Consider the following 21,322-nt stretch of genomic DNA (forward strand, 5'->3'; position numbering starts at 1 on the left):
GATGCAGCAGTCTGCTTCTGTAAAGATTACAGACTTGGAAACCCTATGGGACAGTTCTACTCTGTCCTGTAGGGTTGCTATGCATCGGAATCGACTCAACAGCAATGGGGTTTGGTTTTTTTTGTTTTTTTTTTTGTTTTATAAACATGCACCCTTCTATACCTTAGATTTTTATTTTCATTTTTGCTTTTGTTTACTTAAGATATGTTAAAGATTGTTCCATATCAGCACAAATAGACCAGATGAGATGGTTTTTAAAGCTTTCTGGAACTCTGTCATTCTCTTCTTTGCTGGTTATTTTTGCCCCCTGTTTCTTTCTCTATATGATCCCCATTAGAAAACTTCAAAAGGGCCATTACCTGTTGAGGGACAAGAGGAGAGGGGAGCCCTCTGCGAATATAAAATATTTTATTCCCCCACTCACCAGTGGCTCTGGTGGGAGAGAATTCCTCAAAGAAGGATGGGTGGTGGGGATTAGCTATATCCCAGGTGCCAAAAGGAGAAAAAAAACGGGTAAACTGAGACCCAGTCCAGAATCAAGAAATATCTATGATTTTTTTAAACCAACAAGAGGCCCTGTATTCCCACATATCCCCTGCCTGTGGTGAAGAAGTTGCCGCCTCATGCACGATCTGCCTATCCCTGGAGGAGCTTAGAAACAGTTTTAATTTTCTCTTTTTTAGGTGGCTTTCTATTGAGTACCAGTCGGCACTACAAAACAAAACCCACCCATGGCATTGGAAGATACAAGCACCTAGTTAGAGCACAACAGGTAAGAGAAGGGGTGCCTTTAGAAAAGGATAGGGTACAGCTTTTGCAAAGACCCCAAAATCAGATATGTACTGGTTGGGTAGAAAGGATAGGAATTTCTCCTCAGTTCTCTCTGGTTATTTAGTGTGGAGGTTATCTAGACTGGAGATATTTCTACCATAGGCCAGGTTATCACAGTGAAAAACGAATGAGTTGATTTTACTATTTGTGGTAATTTTTAATATCATCTTACTACTTAGTGCAGTATGGGCCTCAGAGTTAAAATATAAATTCAGTTGAGATGAATGAATGGCTTGTGGCTAGTAGAGGGAAATTGACATTTTTAGCCAAATAGCTGATTTTTATAATTTTTGCAGGTTTAAAATATATATGATCTTTTTTTTTTTGAATCTTTAAATTTCTTAACTACACAAATTATTTTTAAATGATATTCATCTGCTATGAAGACATGATTAGTTCTTTCATATTCCTTCCTCACTCCTCAAACCTCCTGGTTTCATCGGTTATAATGCTTATAGACTTTTTCCAAGTTTATAACATGTATACTGTATAATGCAATCAGATTTTCACTTTGAGCCTTAGACTATGTTTAGTTGGATTCATTATTTGCCACCATCCTTTTTTTTGTGTGTGCTTTAGGTGAAAGTTTACGGTTCAAATTAATTTCTCATACAAAAATCTATATACATATTGGTATATGATACTAGTTGCAATCCCTACAATGTGACAGTACACTCGCCCTTTCCACCCTGGGTTTCCCGTGTCCATCCAATCAGCTTCCATCCCTTTCTGCCTTCTCACCCTGCCTCGGAACAGGAGCCATCCATTTGGTCTGACTACTTAAGAATGTGTTACTTAAGAAACATACTCTTCACGAGTATTATTCTGTGTTTTACAGTCCAGGCTAATCTTTGTCTGAAGAATGGGCTTCGGGAATGGTTTTAGTTCTGGGCTAACAGAGCATCTGGGGGCCATGGCTTTGAGAGTTCTTCCAGTTTCAGGCAGACCATTAAGTCTGGTCTTCTTATCTGAATTTGAGTTCTGCACCATACTTTTCCCCTGCTCCATCAGGGACTCTCTGTTGTGTTCTCTGTCAGGGCTGTCATTGGTGGTAGCTGGGCTCCATCTAGTTCTTCTGGTCTCAGCCTGATGGAGTCTCTGGTTTATGTGCCCCATTCTGTCTCTTGGGCTAAATTTTCCTTGTGTCTTTGGTATTCTTCATTCTCCTTTGCTCCAAGCGAGTTGAGACCAATTAATGCATCTTAGATGACCGCTCACAAGCTTTTTTTTTTCCTCTTTTTTTTATTATGTTATAAGTGAAAGTTTACAGTTCACGTTGGTTTCTTATGCAAAAATTTATACACATGTTGTGACTCTAGTTGCTCTCCCTATAATGTGACAGCATACTCTCCTTTCCACCCGAGATTTCCTGTGTCCATTCAACCAGCTCCTTTCCCTTTTTGCTTTCTCATCTTGCCTCTGGACAGGAGCTACCCATTTAGTCTCATGTATCTACTTAGCTAAGAAGCATTCTCTTCACAAGTATTATTTTATGTCTTTATAGTCCAGTCTAATCTTTGAATAATTGGCTTCGGGAATGGTTTCAGTTCTAGGCTAACAAAGAGTCTGGGGGCCATGTCTTCCAGGGTCCCCCCAGCCTCAGTCAGACCATTAAGTCTGGTCTTTTTGCTAGGATTTGAGTTCTGCACCCCACTTTTCTCCTGGTCCATCAGGGACTCTCTGTTATGTTCCCAGTCAAGGGTGGTCATTGGTGGTAGCCAGGCACCATTCTCCTTTGCTCCAGGTGGGGTTGGAACCAAGTGATGCATCTTAGATGGCTGTTTGCTAGCTTATAATACCCCAGACGCCACTCACCAAAATGGGATGCAAAACATTTTCTTAATAAAGTTTGTTATGCCAGTTGACCTAGATGTCCCCTGAAACCATCATCCCCAGATCCCTGCCTCTGCTACTCTGTCCCACAAGGTGTTTGGTTGTATTCAGGAAACTTCTTAGCTTTTGGATTAGCCCAGTTGTGCTGACTTCCCCTGTATTGTGTGTTGTCCTTCCCTTCACCTTAGATGATTCTTGTTTACTCTCTAGTTAGTGAATTCCTCTCTCCCTCTCTGCCCACTCTCGTAACCGTCAAAGAATATTTTCTTCTGTGTTTAAACCTGTTCTTGAGTTCTTATAATAGTGGTCTCATACAGTATTTGTCCTTTTGCGACTGACTAATTTCACTTAGCATAATGCGTACCAGATTCATTCATGTCGTGAGATGTTTGGCGCATTCGTCATTGTTCTTTATCGTTGTGTAGTATTCTATTGTATGTATATACCATAATTTGTTTATCTGTTTGTCTGTTGATGGGCATCTAGGTTGTTTCCATCTTTTTACTATTGTAAACAGTGCTGCAGTGAACATGGGTGTGCATATATCTGTTCGTATGTCAACTCTTATTTCTCTAGGATATTAAAATATATATGATTTTGAATTTATTATCACAGATAGCTGGCAGTTAGTTCTAAGTATAGTAAGAGTATTTAGCCAATTTCTCTGGCCCCAGCTGCATGATTGCTTCTATGTGGTTAGGTTTCTGTGCTTGTCCAGAGGATTTTATGATGGAATGGACACAACACTGGCCTGAAAGTTGAAAGATCTGGCTTTGAGTTTTGATTCCATCATTTCCTGTAAACAGTACAATTAGGAAAATTTTGCCGTTCTACCTGGGGAGACTTCAACATCGCCTTTGGTTTTTTGGCTTACGTTAATGCTCCCACACAACGGTGTACATCTCCCATTGCCTCTCTTTCATTGGCAGGGGTCTAACACCACTGTATTTGAGCTTCAGAAGCCACTAAACTTCCTGTGTTCTCCTGAGCATTATCCTAATACCAAGGAATTTCATGAGAGAAGCATTGCCAGGTCTGAGGAAACAGGTGCCCTACTAAAATTTTTCCTTTGTAATGGGAAGAGAACTGAAGTGGAAACCAGGGAACTTGTGTTCTAGGCCTCGTTCTGCCACTTCTCAGCTTAGTGACTTTGGCTAAGTTACCTTACCCCCTAGGCATGGTGAGCCTGGAAATTGTATGTAAAATTTTCCTGTGTGTGAATTGTTCTGAGAAGACTCTATATCTTTTACCAGACTTTTCACAAAGGTTGAGAAATCCTGGACTAGAGTATCTTTAAGAATCTGTAACCTCTTTGCCACATCTACTGTGAGAATGAAGACCATTCTTAGCAGACATTTCCAGAAAATGTTGACGTCACCCTGAAGCGATGCGCAGTTATTGTGAAGGGCAATAATGCATCCCCTGGGAGGGAAACCTTGCGGAAGGACTTCATTCACATCAGTGTAGAACTCAGTTTCCTCGGAAAGAAAAAGAAGAGGCTTCTTGTTGACAAAGGGTGGGGAAATAGAAAGGAACTGGCTATAGTTTGCACTATCTATAGTAGTGTACAGAACACAGTCAAGGCTGTTATGCTGGGCTTCTGTTACAAGATGAGGTCTGTGTATGCTCACGTTCCCATCAACACCATTATTCAGGAGAGTGGGTCTCCTGTTGAAATCTGAAACTTCTTGGGTGAAAAAATACTATTATCCATAGCGTTTCGATGAGGCCAGGTGTTATTTGTTCAGTATTTTAAGCCCAGAACCAAACCCAAACCCGTTGCCATTGAGTTGATTTTGACTCATAGCAACCCTATAGGACAGAGTAGAACTGCACCATAGGGTTTCCAAAGAGCAGCTTGTGGATTCGAACTGCCAGCCTCTTTGTTAGCAGCCAAGCTCTTAACCACTGTACCACCAGGCTCCCAAGCCCAGAAAGATGAGTTAATCCCTGAAGGAAATGACATGTAACTTGTATCAAATTCAGTTGATTTAATTCAGCAAGCCACAACAGTTAAAAACAAGGATGTCCAAAAATTGTTGGATGATACCTATGTCCCTGAAAAAAGGAACCATTCAACAGGCTAATAAGTAAGATCTGAGAGTTGTCTAGCTACAGAAACAAGGCCAGATGATTCCTAAGACCTATGGGCAATATTTTTAAGATGCAATAAAGTTCATCTGTTCATTTGGGTCTGTTTTAATGGCTATGCTTTCCAACTTAAAAAGAGTCTTTCAGCTCTTGATATCATGTGACTCTATGATGCTGTGAAATATTTATTGAACATCTTTTATGTGCTAGGCACTGTTGGGGATGTTGCCCATTCAGAGTGGGTTAAAATAAAATCTTACAGAAAAAATGAACAAGAACTAGTTCATGCTCTGAGGGTGCAGGTGAACCAGTAGAGGAAATAAGACACAGATAAGTATGCTCCCAGGCAGAAAGTGGCAAGTGTTAAAAGAAGAGTACAAAGTGCCATTAAAATTCAGAATAGTGATTTACACCCTTACTGAGTTGTGACACCTTAAAGTGAGTTGCTGGAGTTTTTTTATTTTGGGACATCCCCCTTCTAAAAGTCCCACATAAATTAGCTGGAAATACAATTAGTTTTGTTTGGGTGTTTTTTGTTTTTGTTTTTTAATTTCTTGGTATCCTCCCTCTAAGACAATTTTCTGCATATATGGACCCAGTCCTTAGCTTGATATAAAAGGCAGCGTAATGCCATCTGTCCCCATTGTCCTCTCCAGCCTCTTCACCCATCTCGTGGATACCACACTTTAGCTGCATTGTGCCTCATGCTTTTTGTCCAACTCATCATGCTCTTTTAAGGCTTCTTACATGCCTTCTGCCTACTTGGAAGAGGTTCTTCCCTTCTTGCTAACTCCTCCTCAACCTTTAAACCCCACCGAGAAAGCAGAGTGAGGAGGGACAAGAATGAATCTCCTCTTCTGAGAAGCCTCCCTGGATTTCCCAGACTGGTTTACTTGCACTACCGTGAGCTGCCACAGTTGCTTGTGCTTCCACTGTCACAGGGCTCACTGCTTATGTTTTGATGATGAGCTCCCCTTCTAAATTGTGAGCTCCATAGGACAGAGGCCATGTCTCATTTTTCTCTGTATCCTCAGTGTCCAGCACAGGGGCTGGCATCAAGCAGGAAGCAGTAAACATTGATTGAGCTGAACTGAAATGCAGCTATGGGAGCTGCCTGAGGCTTGCAAATCAGAACTGGCAAACACAGCCCCACTGTTTGCAAACAGCTGGCTCCGGATGACTTTGGGTGCTTGAGGGTAAAGATGCTCCCTTTGGTTAGGGCTGCAGGTTTTGTTTTGTTTTGTTTTTTTTGATGTCATTCATTCAGTGCCTCAGGGTGCTAGGGCAGTAGTGCCAGATATTGGTGGAAGCTGCTTCCAGGCTCCTCCCTTTTTGCAAGGGACAATACAATGAAAGCACTCATCTGTTAGTTTACAGAGGCTCTGCCCCAAGTCCTTGTCTCTTTTACTGCCCTGGGGAATCGACCTGGATAAGGTAGAAGGAATCTTGTGGCCCCCTTTCTTTCTCTCCCTAAGCCTAGAAAAAAACAATTAGCAACCAGATTTCATTTCTTCCTGTCTGGGTCTCAGTCTGGCCTGTCTACTTTCTAGAGCCCAATGTCCCCGAGACAAGTTAATTCTGCTGCACAAAATGTCCAGTTCTTGCCCCATTTCTGGTGGTATAATCCCTTCATTCCTCCTTCCAAAGGTCCCACACTTAGTCTTGTGACTCCGGAACCGTGGGAAGTAAAAGGACATCTGCTTCATCTCAGCTTTCCTTGTGAATCCTGGTTTTGCCTTTTTCTTTCTTGCATGGCCTGGCTTATACCTCTAGGTTGGTTCCCATTCCTCCATCCTGTGCCCTGTCCCTAATGCTTCTCTGAGGATGTAGTGAGAGGAGAGATGAGCATGAAGCTTCCCCTTGCATGACAGCATCAGGGATGACAACAAATTGTGGTATTCCAGGTCCTTCACAATGTGGCCCCAGCCTCCTCAGTGATTTCCCTTTTTTTACCCTATGTTTCAGGCACATTTTCCCAAACACTCATGCTCTTTCTTGATGCTCTGCCTTTGCACATGTGCTTTCCTCTGCATGGGATGAGGTCCATCTTTTACTCTGTGGTGCTCATCCTGCAAGACCCAGCTTGACCCATGGCATTAAGGGATCACATTTCACGCCGCATCTCAGACCTAGCACTGTGTCTGTAGATCTCATTATTCCCTCAGGGCCCTGCGTCATTCTGTTGAATTTAAAAGGCTTTAGATTTTTTTTTCCTAGTGATTTATATTTGACAGAAATAATAGTAATTGTCCCTCACATTTGTATAGTACTTGGTCATTTTTCCTCAGACCACTTACTTGCCTTCAGCTGTGGTCCAGCCTTCAATCTTCAGCTAATAGCAGCCCAAGAATCAGAGGATTGCCATGAGGAAGATATGGGAGGATGAAATGGAGGCAGCATAAATTGCTGTCAATTGCTGTTGTATGTTCTTATTTTTCCAGGCCCTGGGACAAGAGAGTAAGATGTGTCTGTCGTAACTCAGGCAGTTTCCCTCCTCCTTATTGAATGGCTCCTAGGAATCAAGATTCCCTTGGACACGGCCTGCTGTTTTTACTGTTGACTTAAAGGAAGTGACTGTCATTTTTTACACCTATTTATTTTGTTGTAGCCACATGTCTGTAAGGAGACTGTGGTACCAGTCCCAGAAAAATCAGCAGATCAGACTCACTTTATGGTGACAGTTCTAGCTTGCTGGATGCAGAAAGACTGGTTTTCCTGGTCTAGTGACTGTAAGGCCAAACACAGATTATAGGACTGGTTTAGGGAGAGTTGTTTTATACTAGCATCCATGTTTTCTCTCAAGTCTGTTTCTTGTAACTCATTGAAAAGAAAATTCATCCTTGAGCATCTACTATGTGCCAGGTACTGTGCTGAGTTCTGATGATGCTCAGATGAATGGAACACAGTCTTTTCCCACAAAAAGCTTACATTCTGCTGGGAAAGATAATACCTAAAAATGTAACTAGAAAAATATCCCCTGAAATCTTCTTTAAACCAAATAGTAGTTTAGCTTAATTAATAAAGAATGTCTACCTTGAACATTGTGCTCTCCTAGGAACTATCTAAATGGGATCAAATTGACAACAACTCCAAAGATTAGATAGAAAACTTAGGGGGCAGTGAGTTTATGTTAATGGGGGAGGAACAACTCAGAAAAGGAGCGTTAAGAATCGTTACACAACTTGAAGAATGTAATCGGTGTCACTGAACTGTACACAGAAATCGTTGAATTGGTTTATGTTCTGCTTTGTATTCTCAACCGTAACAATAAATAAATAAATATGTAACTAGATACATTGTGGTAAATGCATTACAAGAGGAATGAACCAGCAAGACAGCAAAGATAAACAAGCAATTCTCTTTGAAAGGGTCCGTGAAGGTGTCACAGACTTCGCCGCAGCAGATATTTATTAAATGGCATGTGTATGCTTGGAACTGGGCATGTAAAGTTGAACAAGACACTCCTCTAGGAATATCCATTTGCTTGGGTAGCCGCTGACACTGAGGCTATAAAGAATATAAAAAAGTTCTCCAGAGGAAGCCAGCACAACTTGTACAAGGCAAAGTCGTGGAAACTCCATAGATACATCCTAAGGGACTGAATTGCTGGGCTGAGGTCTATGGGGACCATGGTCTTGGGAACATCTGGCTCAATTGGCATTATATAGTTTATAAAGAAAATGTTCTACACTTTACTTTGGTGAGTAGTGTCTGGGGTCTTAAAAGCCTGTGAGCAGCCATCTAGGATACTACACTGATCTCGTCCCTTCGGGAGCAAGGAAGAATGAAGAAAACTAAATATACAAGGGAAAGATTAGTCCAAAGGACTAATGGACCACATCTACCATGGTCTCCACCAGACTGAACCTAGTACTAGATGGTGCCCAGCTACCACCACTGACTGACTGCTTTGAGAGGGATCACAATAGAGGGTCCCAGACAGAGCTGGAGAAAATGTAGAGCAAAATTCTAACTCAAAAAGAAGCCCTGAGAGTATGGCCCCCAGACACCCTTTCAAATCAGTAATGAAGTCACTCCTGAAGTTCACCCTTCAGCCAAAGAATGGACAGGCCCATAAAACAAAATGAGGCTAAAGGGACACAGCAGCCCTGGGGTGGGGACCAGAAGGCAGGAGGGAACAGGAAAGCTGGTAATAGGGAACCCAAGGTTGAGAAGGGAGAGTGTTAACCAATGTCATAAAACAATATGTGTGCTAACTGTCTATTGAGAAACTAGTTTGCTCTGTAAACCTTCATCTAAAGTACAATTTAAAAAGAAAAGTTCTCCAGGGCTTTTCTAGGCACAGGGAGTGACTCCTGTGAAACTCTTTGCCCCGAGTCCTCCAGCCCACTGAAAGTCTTACCCTGCCTTGTCTGTTCTGCTAAGACAACTGTGTCAGATTTTTAGATGGATTTGTATTTGATGTGAATAATCGTAATGATCCCTTTCCATTTTCAAAGTACTTTCACATTCTCATCTCAGAGCCTCTCAAACTACACTCCCTTGGAACTCTGGTGGTCCTAGAGCTGAACGCCTCCTCAAGTTCAATAACAACAGGCTTTTCCAAATTTTAGAAAACATTAAGTTAATGGATAGAATTTTCTAAATCTCAAGTTTTTCTCCTATCAGTTTTACTTGATGAAAATAAGTATTAACAGAGACACTCGTATGTGCTTTCATGTTTTACAAGATGCAGAGGACTCCGTGTATATAATATAACCATGTTTTCTGCTAGTAAAGTTATTCTTGTTGTATATGATGAAAATGTGTTAATAAAAATAGTTCATGATGTTTCACAAAGATAAAAAGGATGTTTTAAGCCCTTTGCAATCAGAACAAATTTGAAAACCATGCCTTTTGATTCACCAGCAATCCTATGAGGTAGGCAGGGCGGAAAAGGAAATTGATTTAGGAACCTAAATGATATCTTTACGACCGTATGGCTAGTAAATAACAAAACCAGAACCAGAATTCAATTCAACTAAACAAAAAAGTATCAACACTTAATATTGCCAGGCTCTAGGGATACAAAGATAAATGAGACATACTAACTTCTTATATAAGTTAGGATAGAGGTTTGGCAGCCATAATAGAGAGACCCACAATAATAGGGGCCTAAGCTGCATAGAAATTTATATCACTCTCACATAAAAGTAAAAATAGATATTCCAGCATTTTTTTTTTTTTTTGCCATACTATCATGCTGCCTCTGTCTTTGGTCCAAGATGGCTGCTCCCTCTTTAGCCGTCATGCCCACATTATAGCCAGGAATAGGAAAGGGGGAAGCAGTGGGCATGATTATGGAGATGAAGTTGGGAAACTTTTGGCAGTTTGCTAATCCTGGAGTCTCAAATGGGCACCAGGGGTTGAGGGGAGATGAGGCCCAAGAAGTAGGCGGGTCTGGGTCATGGAGGTCTGTGTGTATCATGCTAAAAACCTAGGGGTACTGACTGTGCCCCTTTCAGCTGCACCCACCCGAGGTAGTTGCCCTTGGGTTTCTCTTAGGCATTTAATTGGTAGGATGCAGGGAAGGTAGTTATGTTGGATTCACCTCCCACACAGGAGGTCGGGTTCTCTTTATGATTAAATAGAAGAGACTCTGCCCTCTCATGTGTGTCTTTTATCTGTCTCTGCATTACAAGGCCCTTGATGGCTGGGACTGTGTTTTCTATTTCTTTGGTGTCTTTCGCAGTGGTGGAAAAAGGACTTTCCACACAGCAAGTGCTTAATAAATGCTTCATTCTATAAAGAATACCAATAAGATATCAGGAGGATGCTTACCTCCAATTTATAGTAATAATAATGTCCTATTTATGGATATTACGCCATCTTTTTTTAAGATACCATTTAGTGAGTAACTACTATATACTAGGTGCTGTAACTACTATGTGTGAGGCTTTAAAGCATTATTTTATGATATTACAAATGATGTATTTAATCTTCAGAATATCCTATGGTTATTAAAGACCCTGTTTTACATATAAGGAATATGAGAGATTAAATGATTTGCCAGGTGGCTACTAATTTCCAGAGCTAATATTTGAATTGAGAGTGGTCAGAACCCATTTAAAGTGTTTGCTTTTTCCATTTTATATGAATTTGCTGTTTACTGAGCTTCACAATGATTTTAGGTGTTCTGGATGAGGAAACTGAGGCCTAGAGAAATCACCCAATATCATGTAGTAAATACAAAGATAGTCAGGATTTGAGCCTAGATGTTTCTTTGACTTCCATGTAAGGCTAGTGCTCTTTAAGCAGCTTGCTGCCCCAGTCAGAACCAAGCCTCCTGTCTGGTTTGTGTCAATCAACTATGCCACATTAAGTTCTAAACATCATTCAATCTTTATGGACACTTCAGAGCTCATTATGGACTGTTCAGAGTCCCCAGGTGTAAATTTTGTTATTTCTAGAAGCTGAATATGTGGCAGGCATATCAGCCTTTTTGTTTGAGGATTAGGACAACACAATCCTTCCAAACTTTCCTCTCCTTCAGAATGTTCCCCTTAGTAATAGGTAGGCAGTATCACTTTAGCAGGAGCTGGAGGAGAGACCCTGGGCTTGGAGGCAAAGACTCAGCTTCCAGCCATGACTAGGCATAAAGTATTTACCTTTCCCATTCCCTTACTATTGTAACCTTAACAAGCCATTTCCTCCTCCTGGGCCTCAACTTCTTCCTTGTGAAAAATTATGGAGGGAAGAAAGGAGAGACTAAATGATCTCTTAAGATCCCAAACAAATCTCTGTTGAAAGAAGGGCAGCCAGAAAGCTCCCCGGAAGTGAGGATGGTGAAACTTCATCTCACTTACTTTGGACATGTTATCAGGAGGGACCAGTCCCTGGAGAAGGAATCATGCTTGGTAGAGGATCAGTGAAAAAGAGGAAGACTCTCAGCTAGACAGACTGACACAATGGCTGCAACAGTGGGCTCAAACATAGCAACAATTGTGAGAATGGCACAGGACTGGGCAACATTTCATTCTGTTGGACATAGCATTGCTATGAGTTGGAACTAGCTCTACAGTACCTAACAACAATAACAGCAAAGATCCTTTCGAAGCCTGTGATTCTAATGTGCTTTCTTTCTCTTATCTGCTCTTTCCCAGAAAAGTTTTCCAGTAACCTTGGGTAGATCAGTTTCATTCAGAAGACCTTGGTTTTGTGTCTGTAAAATAGGGGTGATAATGTGGACATTTTTGTACAAGTTTAATAATTTATCCCATGGCCCATTTTGGGAACCAAGTACAATTCTACAGGGACATAAGAATGGCCAACTTTGGCCATCCCACAGTGAATCCAGGCTAGTAATAGGAGTGCCAAAATTTGCTAGTGGTCAGTAGTCCATTTTCTCTGCCACTGTCCAGCCACTTTTCTCCTAGCCTGCCTCTCTGCCCTGTGCAGCCAAGATGGCCTTCCCAAAACACAGCACTGATCATGTATATCTCTTGCACAAGTATCTTTAATAGCTTCCCATGGCAGTCATGAGGGCCTGTACTCAGGCAGTAGGAATAGAGAAGAAAGGGTGAATATGAGAGAGACTGTGCAGATAAAATTATAGGAACTGGTATTATACGTAGTCAAACTCTTTGCTGGCTATGCTGTGTCCTGGCTCAGGACTGAAATATAAGAATGGGCTCCTGATGGTGCGGATTGGTCTGGACAGATCTAGGCCAACACGGAAAAGCAGGTAAGATGCCAAGGGGGATACTGGAATCAGCTCTGCTTTTTTTTGTTGTTGTTGTTCTTCTCTTAAAGTGACACCTTTAAAGAGCCTGGCATTTTCCCTGCCTTAGCAAAGCCTCCTGCAGGCTTCAGAGAAGCTCCTCCCCTCTCTGCTGGAAAATTTCAGCCGCTCCGCATTGCATTCTGGACTTGAGCATTCTTCACAGCTCTAGCTGCAGTGCTGACTGTCATGATGAGAAGTCCTGATTGCTGCATTTGGCCACTGGTGTGGCGGGCTCCGTGGAAGAGACAGACAGGCCTTGATGGTTGGTCTATAGAAGCTGGCTTCTCACTTATAGCACCGTGGGGTGGCCACCTCTGTTAACAGTGTTAGTAACGCAGGGACTGCAATGGGAAAATTCCAGTATTCATTGTCAGGAGGTCTGGATTTTAGTTCCTGAAATCTGTTCTTTAAGATTCTGATGAAAGCCAGGGATTCTCTCTTCAGAAAAATGTGCACGCATATAATTTTGGGGGTTCACAGATGTCTTGAAATCTATCATGGGTTCCATGTTAAGAATCTTCGATTTAGCACAACCCCATCATTTTATAAATAGGAAACTGAAGGCCAGAGATGGGAGATGAGTCTCACAGCAAGTTAACAGCAGAAGATAGTCACATACATTCATGTTAAAGTAATGCCAACAGTATTCCCTTTCCTTTCATTGGCTGATGTCACAGCTGAGACCAGTAAGAGAAGTTACCAGTTCTTCCTAGGAGGACTTCAGTTTATAGATATGGTGACCAGAGAGTAAAACGGTAAACAAGTTTATTTGAAAGATTGGTTCTTCTTTATATCAAGATGGTTATTATTAGAATTTCTTGTATAATACCTTGATTTGTTTCTTTCTCTCTTTGTTTTCTGTCCAGCCCAAGAAGAAGAAGGCAAAAGTAGAAGTGAAACCCATTAATTTGGGGACAGATTATGAGTATGGTACTGTAAACATTCACCTGAGTGCATATGACATGGCCCTGGCAGAGAGTTACGCCCGGTATGTTCACAACCTCTGCAATGGCCTCTCCATTAAAGTCGAGGAAAGGTATGAAGCGTGCATATGAAGGGTGTCTTTGCGTGGAATATTCTTGGCATGGGTAGCATGCTCTGATTTTTTTTTTTTTTAACTCAGGTTTTTGACATATGATTTACTTGTAGTAAAATTCACTCTTTTTAGGTGTATAGTTCTATGAATTTTGACAAATATATACAGTTGTATACTTACCACCACAATCAAAATATAGAATAGTTCCATTTCCCCAAAAAGCTCCCCAGTGCCCAGGTGTGGTCAGTCTCCTTCCTCCCACCCTCCAGTCCCTGGCAATCACTGATCATATTTTTTGTCCCTATTGTTTTAACTTCCCCAGAATAACATGTAAATAGAATCATACAGTATGTAACTGTTTGTATCTGACCTCTTTTACTTAGCATAACGCTTTTGAGATTCATCTGTGTTGTTGCAAGTATTTTATTGCTGAGTAGTATTCAATATGTGTGGACCTTAACTGGCTTATCTATTCAGTAGCTGATGTACACTTGGGTTGTTTCCAGTTTACTGGTGATTATGAATAAAGCTGCTAGAAGCATTCTTATTTACGTTTTGTGTGGCCATATCTTCTTTTCTTTCGGGTAATTACCTAGGACTGAAGTTTTTGGATTGTATGTTAAGTATATATTTAACTTTATAATAACCTGCCAGACTGTTTTCTGAAGTGGCTGCATCATTTCGTATTCCCACCAACAATGTATGAAAGTCTAGTAGCTCCTCATCTTGGTCAGCACTTGGTATTGTCATTTTTTAAAAAGCAATTCTAATGGGTATATTGTGCTATCTCATAGTAGTTTTAATTTGTATTTCCCTAATGGATAATGATGCTGAGCATCTTTTCATGTGTTTATTTGCCATCTGCATATTCTCTTTGGTGAAGTGTCTTCAAATCTTTTATTCATTTTTGAAACTGAGTTGAGAGTTCTTTATATATTTTGCATACCCATTGTTTTTCAGATATGTGTTTTGCAGATAAGCGAATTTTGTGTTTTGCAGATAAGTAAGGTATTTTGCAGATAAGTCAGTCTATGTCTTGTCATCTTCTCAACTGTATTTTGAAGAGCAGAAATCTTTGTTTGATAATGTCCAGTTTATCAGTTTTTTCTTTTATGGTTTGTGTTTTGGTGTTTGTTTAAGAAATCTTTTCCTTACCCAAGGTCACAAAGAATATCTCCTAAAAGTCCTATAGTTTTAAGTTTTACATTTAGGTCAATGACCCATTTTGAGTTATTTTTGTATATGGTGTAAGAGGTTCTTTTTTTTGTTCGTGTGTGTGTGTATGGATGTCCAATTGTTCCAACAACACTTGTTTAAAAGACTTTCTTTCTCCAGTGAATTTTCTAAGCACCTTTGTTGAAAGTCTTTGATCACATATGTGGTCGTCTATTTCTGGACTCTATTCTGTTACACTCGTTTGTGTATCTATCCCCCTATCTGTGTATGAAGGCAGACCTGGCTTGATTCTCGGCCAATGCACCTCAAGCCCAGACACTACCCATCTGTCACTGGAAGCTTGCGTATTGCTACGATGCTGAGCAGATTTCAGCAGAGCTCCTAAACTAATTTGGATTAGGAAGAAAGGCCTGGTGATCTGCTTCGAAAAATCAGCCAATGAAAAATCACAATGGTCTGATCTGCAGTTGGACCAGGCAGTGTTTCGTTCCATTGTTATGGGGTTGCTACGACTCAGGGACTGACTGAACTTTAGATGAAGGTTTACAGAACAAACTAGTTTCTCATCAGTTAGTACACACATTGTTATATGGCATTAGTTAACCCCACAACATGTCAACACTCTCCCTTCTCAAACCTGGGTTCCCCCCACAAGAAGATAAAATACTTAGGAATAAATCTTACCAAGGATGTAAAAGACCTATACAAAGAAAACTACAAAGCTCTACTACAAGAAATTAAAAAGGACATACTTAAGTGGAAAAACATACCTTGCTCATGGATAGGAAGACTTAAGATAGTAAAAATGTCTATTCTACCAAAAGCCATCTATACATACAATGCACTTCCAATCCAAATTCCAATGTCATTTTTTAATGTGATGGAGAAACAAATCACCAACTTCATATGGAAGGGAAAGAAGCCCTGGATAAGTAAAGCATTACTGAAAAAGTAGAAGAAAGTGGGAGGCCTCACTCTACCTGATTTCAGAACCTGTTATACAGCCACAGTAGTCAAAACAGCCTGGTATTGGTACAACAACAGACACATAGACCAGTGGAACAGAACTGAGAACCTAGATATAAATCCATCCACATATGAGCAGCTGATATTTGACAAAGGCCCAGTGTCAGTTAATTGGGGAAAAGATAGTCTTTTTAACAAATGGTGCTGGCATAACTGGATATCCATTTGCAAAAAAATGAAACAGGACCCATACCTCACACCATGCACAAAAACTAACTCCAAGTGGATCAAAGACCTAAACATAAAGATTAAAACGATAAAGATCATGGAAGAAAAAATGGGGACGTTAGGAGCCCTAATACAAGGCATAAACAGAATACAAAACGTTACTAAAAATGACGAAGAGAAACCAGACAACTGGGAGCTCCTAAAAATCAAACACCAATGCTCATCTAAAGGCTTCACCAAAAGAGTAAAAAGACCACCTACAGATTGGGAAAGAATTTTCAGCTATGACATCTCCGACCAGCGCCTGATCTCTAAAATCTATATGATTCTGTCAAAACTCAACCACAAAAAGACAAACAACCCAATTAAAAATTGGGCAAAGGATATGAACATGCACTTCACTAAAGAAGATATTCAGGTGGCTAACAGATACATGAGAAAATGCTCTCGATCATTAGCCATTAGAGAAAATGCTCTCGATCATTAGCCATTAGAGAAATGCAAATTAAAACTACAACGAGATTCCATCTCACTCCAACAAGGCTGGCATTAATCCAAAAAACACAAAATAATAAATGTTGCAGAGGCTACGGAGAGATTGGAACTCTTATACACTGCTGGTGGGAATGTTAAATGGTACAACCACTTTGGAAATCTATCTGGTGTTTCCTTAAAAAGTTAGAAATAGAACTACCATACAACCCAGAAATCCCACTCCTCGGAATATATCCTAGAGAAATAAGAGCCTTTACACGAACAGATATATGCACACTCACGTTTATTGCAGCTCTGTTTACAATAGCAAAGAGCTGGAATCAACCAAGGTGTCCATCAACGGATGAATGGATAAATAAATTATGGTATACTCACACAATGGAATACTATGCATCAATAAAGAACAGTGATGAACCTGTGAAACATTTCATAACATGGAGGAACGTGGAAGGTATTATGCTAAGTGAAATTAGTCAGATGCAACAGGACAAATATTGTATAAGACCACTATTATAAGATCTTGAGAAATAGTATAAACTGAGAAGAACACATTCTTTTGTGGTTATGAGAGGGGGGAGGGAGGGAGGGTGGGAGAAGGTTATTTACCGATTAGATAGTAGATAAGAACTACTTTAGGTGAAGGGAAGGACAATACTCAATACAGGGAAGGTCAGCTCAACTGGACTGGACCAAAAGCAAAGAAGTTTCCTGGATAAACTGAATGCTTCAAAGGTCAGCGGAGCAAGGGCGGGGATTTGGGGACTATGGCTTCAGGGGACATCTAAGTCAATTGGCAAAATAAATTCTATTAAGAAAACATTCTGCATCCCATTTTGAAGTGTGGCGTCTGGGGTCTTAAACGCTAACAAGCGGCCATCTAAGATGCATCAATTGGTCTCAGTCCACCTGGATCAAAAGAGAATGAAGAACACCAAGGTCACAAGATAATTATGAGCCCAAGAGACAGAAAGGACCACATAAACCAGAGACTACATCAACCTGGGACCAGAACTAGATGGTGCCCAGCCACAACCGATGACTGCCCTGACAGGGAGCACAACAGAGATCCCCTGAGGGAGCAAGAGAACAGTGGGATGCAGACCCCAAATTCTCATAAAAAGACCAGACTTAATGGTCTGACTGAGACTAGAAGAATCCCAGCAGTCATGGTCCCCAAACCTTCTGTTGGCCCAGGACAGGAACCATTCCCGAAGACAGCTCATCAGACATGGAATGGACTGGACAATGGGTTGGGGAGAGATGCTGATGAGGAGTGAGCTACTTGTATCAGGTGGACACTTGAGACTGTGTTGGCATCTCCTGGTCTGGAGGGGAGATGGGAGGGTAGAGAGGGTTAGAAACAGGCAAAAAGGTCATGAAAGGAGAGACTGGAGGGAGGGAGCGGGCTGACTCATTAAAAAAAAGGGGGAGAGTAAATGGGAGTATTTAGTAAGGTGTATGTGTTTTTTTTTTTTATGTAAGTTTATATGTGAGAGACTAACTTGATTTGTAAACTTTCACTTAAAGCACAATCAAAATTATTAAAAAAAAAAAATCTGGGTTCCCTATTACCAGCTTTCCTGTTCCCTCCTACTTTCCAGTCCCTGTCCCAGGGCTGGTGTGCCCCTTTTAGTGTTGTTTTGTTCCATGGGCCTGTTCAATCTTTGGCTGAAGGGTGAACCTCAGGAGTGGCCTCATTACTGAGCTGAAAGGGTGTCCAGGGTCCATACTCTCAGGGTTTCTCCAGCCTCCGTCAGGCCAGTAAGTCTGGTCTCTCTTTTTGAGTTAGAATTTTGTTCTATATTTTTCTCTAGCTCTGTCTGGGACCCTCTATTGTGATCCCTGTCAGAGCAGTCAATGGTGGTACCATCTCGTTGTACTGGACTCAGTCTGGTGGAGGCCGTGGTAAATACTGTTTCTCTTTTTGAAAATCGTTTTGACTGTTTTAGGTCCTTTAGTTTTCCAAATCAATTTTAAAATCAGCTTGTTGATTTCTACAGAAAAAAACCTGATGGGGTTTTGAATTGGATTGCACTGAATCAGTAGATCAATTTGGGGGTAATGGACATCTTACCTATTTCGAGTCCTCTGATTAATGAACTCTGAATATCTCTCCATTTATTTAGGTATTCTTTGCCTGCTCTGCTTTTCATTGGATATGCTGAAAAACTGTACAGGAAGGAAACCAGCATTTACTGACTACCCACTCTAGGCCAGGCACTTTACGTATCTTAGTGTTTCACAAAGTGTGGGATGTTCTCTGGTTTGCCTTAAATAACATTAAATCACATGTTGAGAAATTTCTTCCCTTTTAAATTCTCATTCAACCTAATTATGTCAAGAAGAAATTCTCACTGTGCTGCTGGTATGTATTTAACACCATTGTAGCACTTCCTAATCTTTGTAACAGAGGGACCTCAGGCTTAGTCTTTGACAGGCAGTAGTATCTAGCTAGACTTGTGTAACATTATTTTGTTTTCATTGTATTTATTTTTAACTTACCTTCTATTTATGGCAGCTGATAGTGGTTTTGCATTTACACCGCTAAAATCGAGTTTTCTTAAGTTTTTTGAGGTATAATTTACACTCAGTAAAATTTACCCTTTTGTGAACAGTTCTGAGTTTTAATAAATGCACGCAGTTGAATAAATACCACCATAATAAAAATATAAAATATTTTCACCATCCCAAAAAATTTCCTCCTGCTTTTTTGTAGTCAGCTCCTTCCCTGACCCCCAGTCCTTGGCAACCACGGATCTGTTTTCTGTCCCTATAGTTTTGTCTTTTTCAGAATGTCGTATAAATGGATAAAGGATACAGTATGTATCCTTTTGAATTTGGGTTCTTTTACGAGCATAATGCATTTAAGATTCTTCCATGTTGTTTCCTGTATCAGCAGTTTGTTCCCTTTTGTTGGTGAGTAGCATTTCACTGGCTGCATGTACACAGAGTTTGTTTATCCATTCATCAGTTGAAGGGCATCTGAGCTGTTTCTAGTCTTTGGCAATTATGAATTAAGCTACTATAAACATGTACACGCTTTTGTGAAACCATAGTTTTCATTTCTTTAGGAGTGGTATTCCTGGGTTGGATATTAAATATATTTTTAAATTTATAAGAAACTTCCAGACTGTTTTCCAAAGTGACTGTACCATTTTACATTCCCACCAGCAACATAAGAGTTCCAGTTGCTCCATATCTCAAATTTATTTTTTAAATTAATTAAAAAAAAAAAAAAGTTCATTTAACTAAAAACATTAAGTAAATTGTAGTTTTGGTACTTTGCCATTATGGCATGGTAGTACACTGCACAGAATGTGGATATGGCAAAAATTATAGTTCCTTACATATTTCATTTTCACAACTCTATAACTTAAGTGTTAGTATATTTTATTTTACAAATGAGGAAACCAAGGCTCAGAGGGTTAAGTAATTTGCCAAAAATTACAGAATGAGTAAGTTGCCCGGATTTAAACCCAGTTCTGCCTAACCCCAGTATTTTTAATTATATAGGGTCTTATTTTAAATTGTTAGCCAAATTTGAACCTTTTAAACCTTTAAAACTTAAAAACCTTCATACCCTGAAGTATAACTGTGCTAAAAGTGCTCTTTAGAAGATTTGATAATAAACTGTGACTTTAACTGTCACAGCCAACGGTACTTCACTTGTTTTAGGCCTAAGGATGTGCTTTATCTTTTTCTGATGCCCCAGAGAGTTGGTTGCTCTTTCAGCGCTTGGCAACATACCTCTATCATGGCATTTAGTGCTCTGGGTCATATGATCTCCTTACATATCAGTACCTCCTTCCCCCTGTACCCAGTCTGTGCATTCCTTGTAGATGAGGACTGTGTTCTTTATTTCTTCAGCACCTAACACAAGGCCTGCCACATGGGGGACATTTAGTCAGCTGCCACAGGATCTTAAATATGACTACACAGTCCAGTTGTGTGGTGTACTTTTCCTAAAGTTTAATGAATATGTTTTTAATTAATTAAAAACCATTGATTGAGCCTCTGCTTGCTATGTGGCGGGCACCGTACCGGGGATTCAGGCTGGAGGATACTGAGGTGAATCTGACATAGACCCTTATTTCAGAGAGTATATATACATATGCGTAACACACACACACAGAAGTAATTGTAACATTATGTGGGAGGTGGTAAGTGGAAGGTAAAGTGTAATGTCAGTTCAAGGAGGCAGAATAGCATATAATTTAGAGTGGTGCTTCTCGAAGTACCACTCTGCAAAGATAATCAGATTATGCCAAAATGTACATTAATACTTTGCCTCCTTTATTGAGGAAGTCTTGCTATTAAAAAAAGTCAACAATTAAACTGTGTTTAGTAACTGGTGAATGCTCCTCATCTTGTCGTGGACTTGTAACAAGCAGTTTGCTCACCTGTAGCTTGTCTGTGGACCACACTTTGAGTACCAACTGGCTAAGAGTACAAGCTCTGGAATCAAACTGCGCACGTTCAACTCAAATTCTAACTCTACCAATTACTAGCTTTATTACTTTGGGCATTTCTGAACCTCGGTTTCCTCATCTGTATAATCAGGAGGGTAATTTTCCTATTTCACTGAGTTCTGAAAATTAAATATTACATAACAGCACTTAGCAGAGAGACTGGCACATTATAAACACTCTAAATAATATTGTTATTAATAATGGATGAAGATGTTTTTTCAGCCGGTAAGGGTTAGGGTAATGTCTCAAAGGTTCTACTGGCAAAGAAGCATTAAATGTCATTTACAGAATGTTGCTTTCATACCCACAGTGAATTGACACCCTGGAGTAGTGTTTTAAACATTGAAAAGGACTCTTTTTTTTTTTTTTTAATTGTGCTTTAGGTGAAAGTTTGCAGCTCAAATTAATTTCCCATATATAAATTTATACACACATTGTTATGTGACCCTAGTTACTATCCCTATAATGTGACCG

The 21,322-nt window shown here is 40.3% G+C and overlaps 1 protein-coding gene across 1 annotated transcript in view; it reads left to right on the top strand.

Annotated features, from left to right (window-relative positions):
- Nucleotides 1-21,322, top strand: part of MRPL48 (mitochondrial ribosomal protein L48) — a 100,150-nt gene that overhangs the window by 70,451 nt on the left and 8,377 nt on the right. The window contains exons 7-8 of the mRNA XM_064289512.1: nucleotides 684-772; nucleotides 13,345-13,514. Coding sequence (XP_064145582.1) covers nucleotides 684-772; nucleotides 13,345-13,514 — 259 coding nt within the window. The remainder of the gene's footprint in view (nucleotides 1-683; nucleotides 773-13,344; nucleotides 13,515-21,322) is intronic.

This window comes from Loxodonta africana, chromosome 7 (genome assembly GCF_030014295.1).
Source record: "Loxodonta africana isolate mLoxAfr1 chromosome 7, mLoxAfr1.hap2, whole genome shotgun sequence".
Taxonomy (NCBI): Eukaryota; Metazoa; Chordata; class Mammalia; order Proboscidea; family Elephantidae; genus Loxodonta; species Loxodonta africana.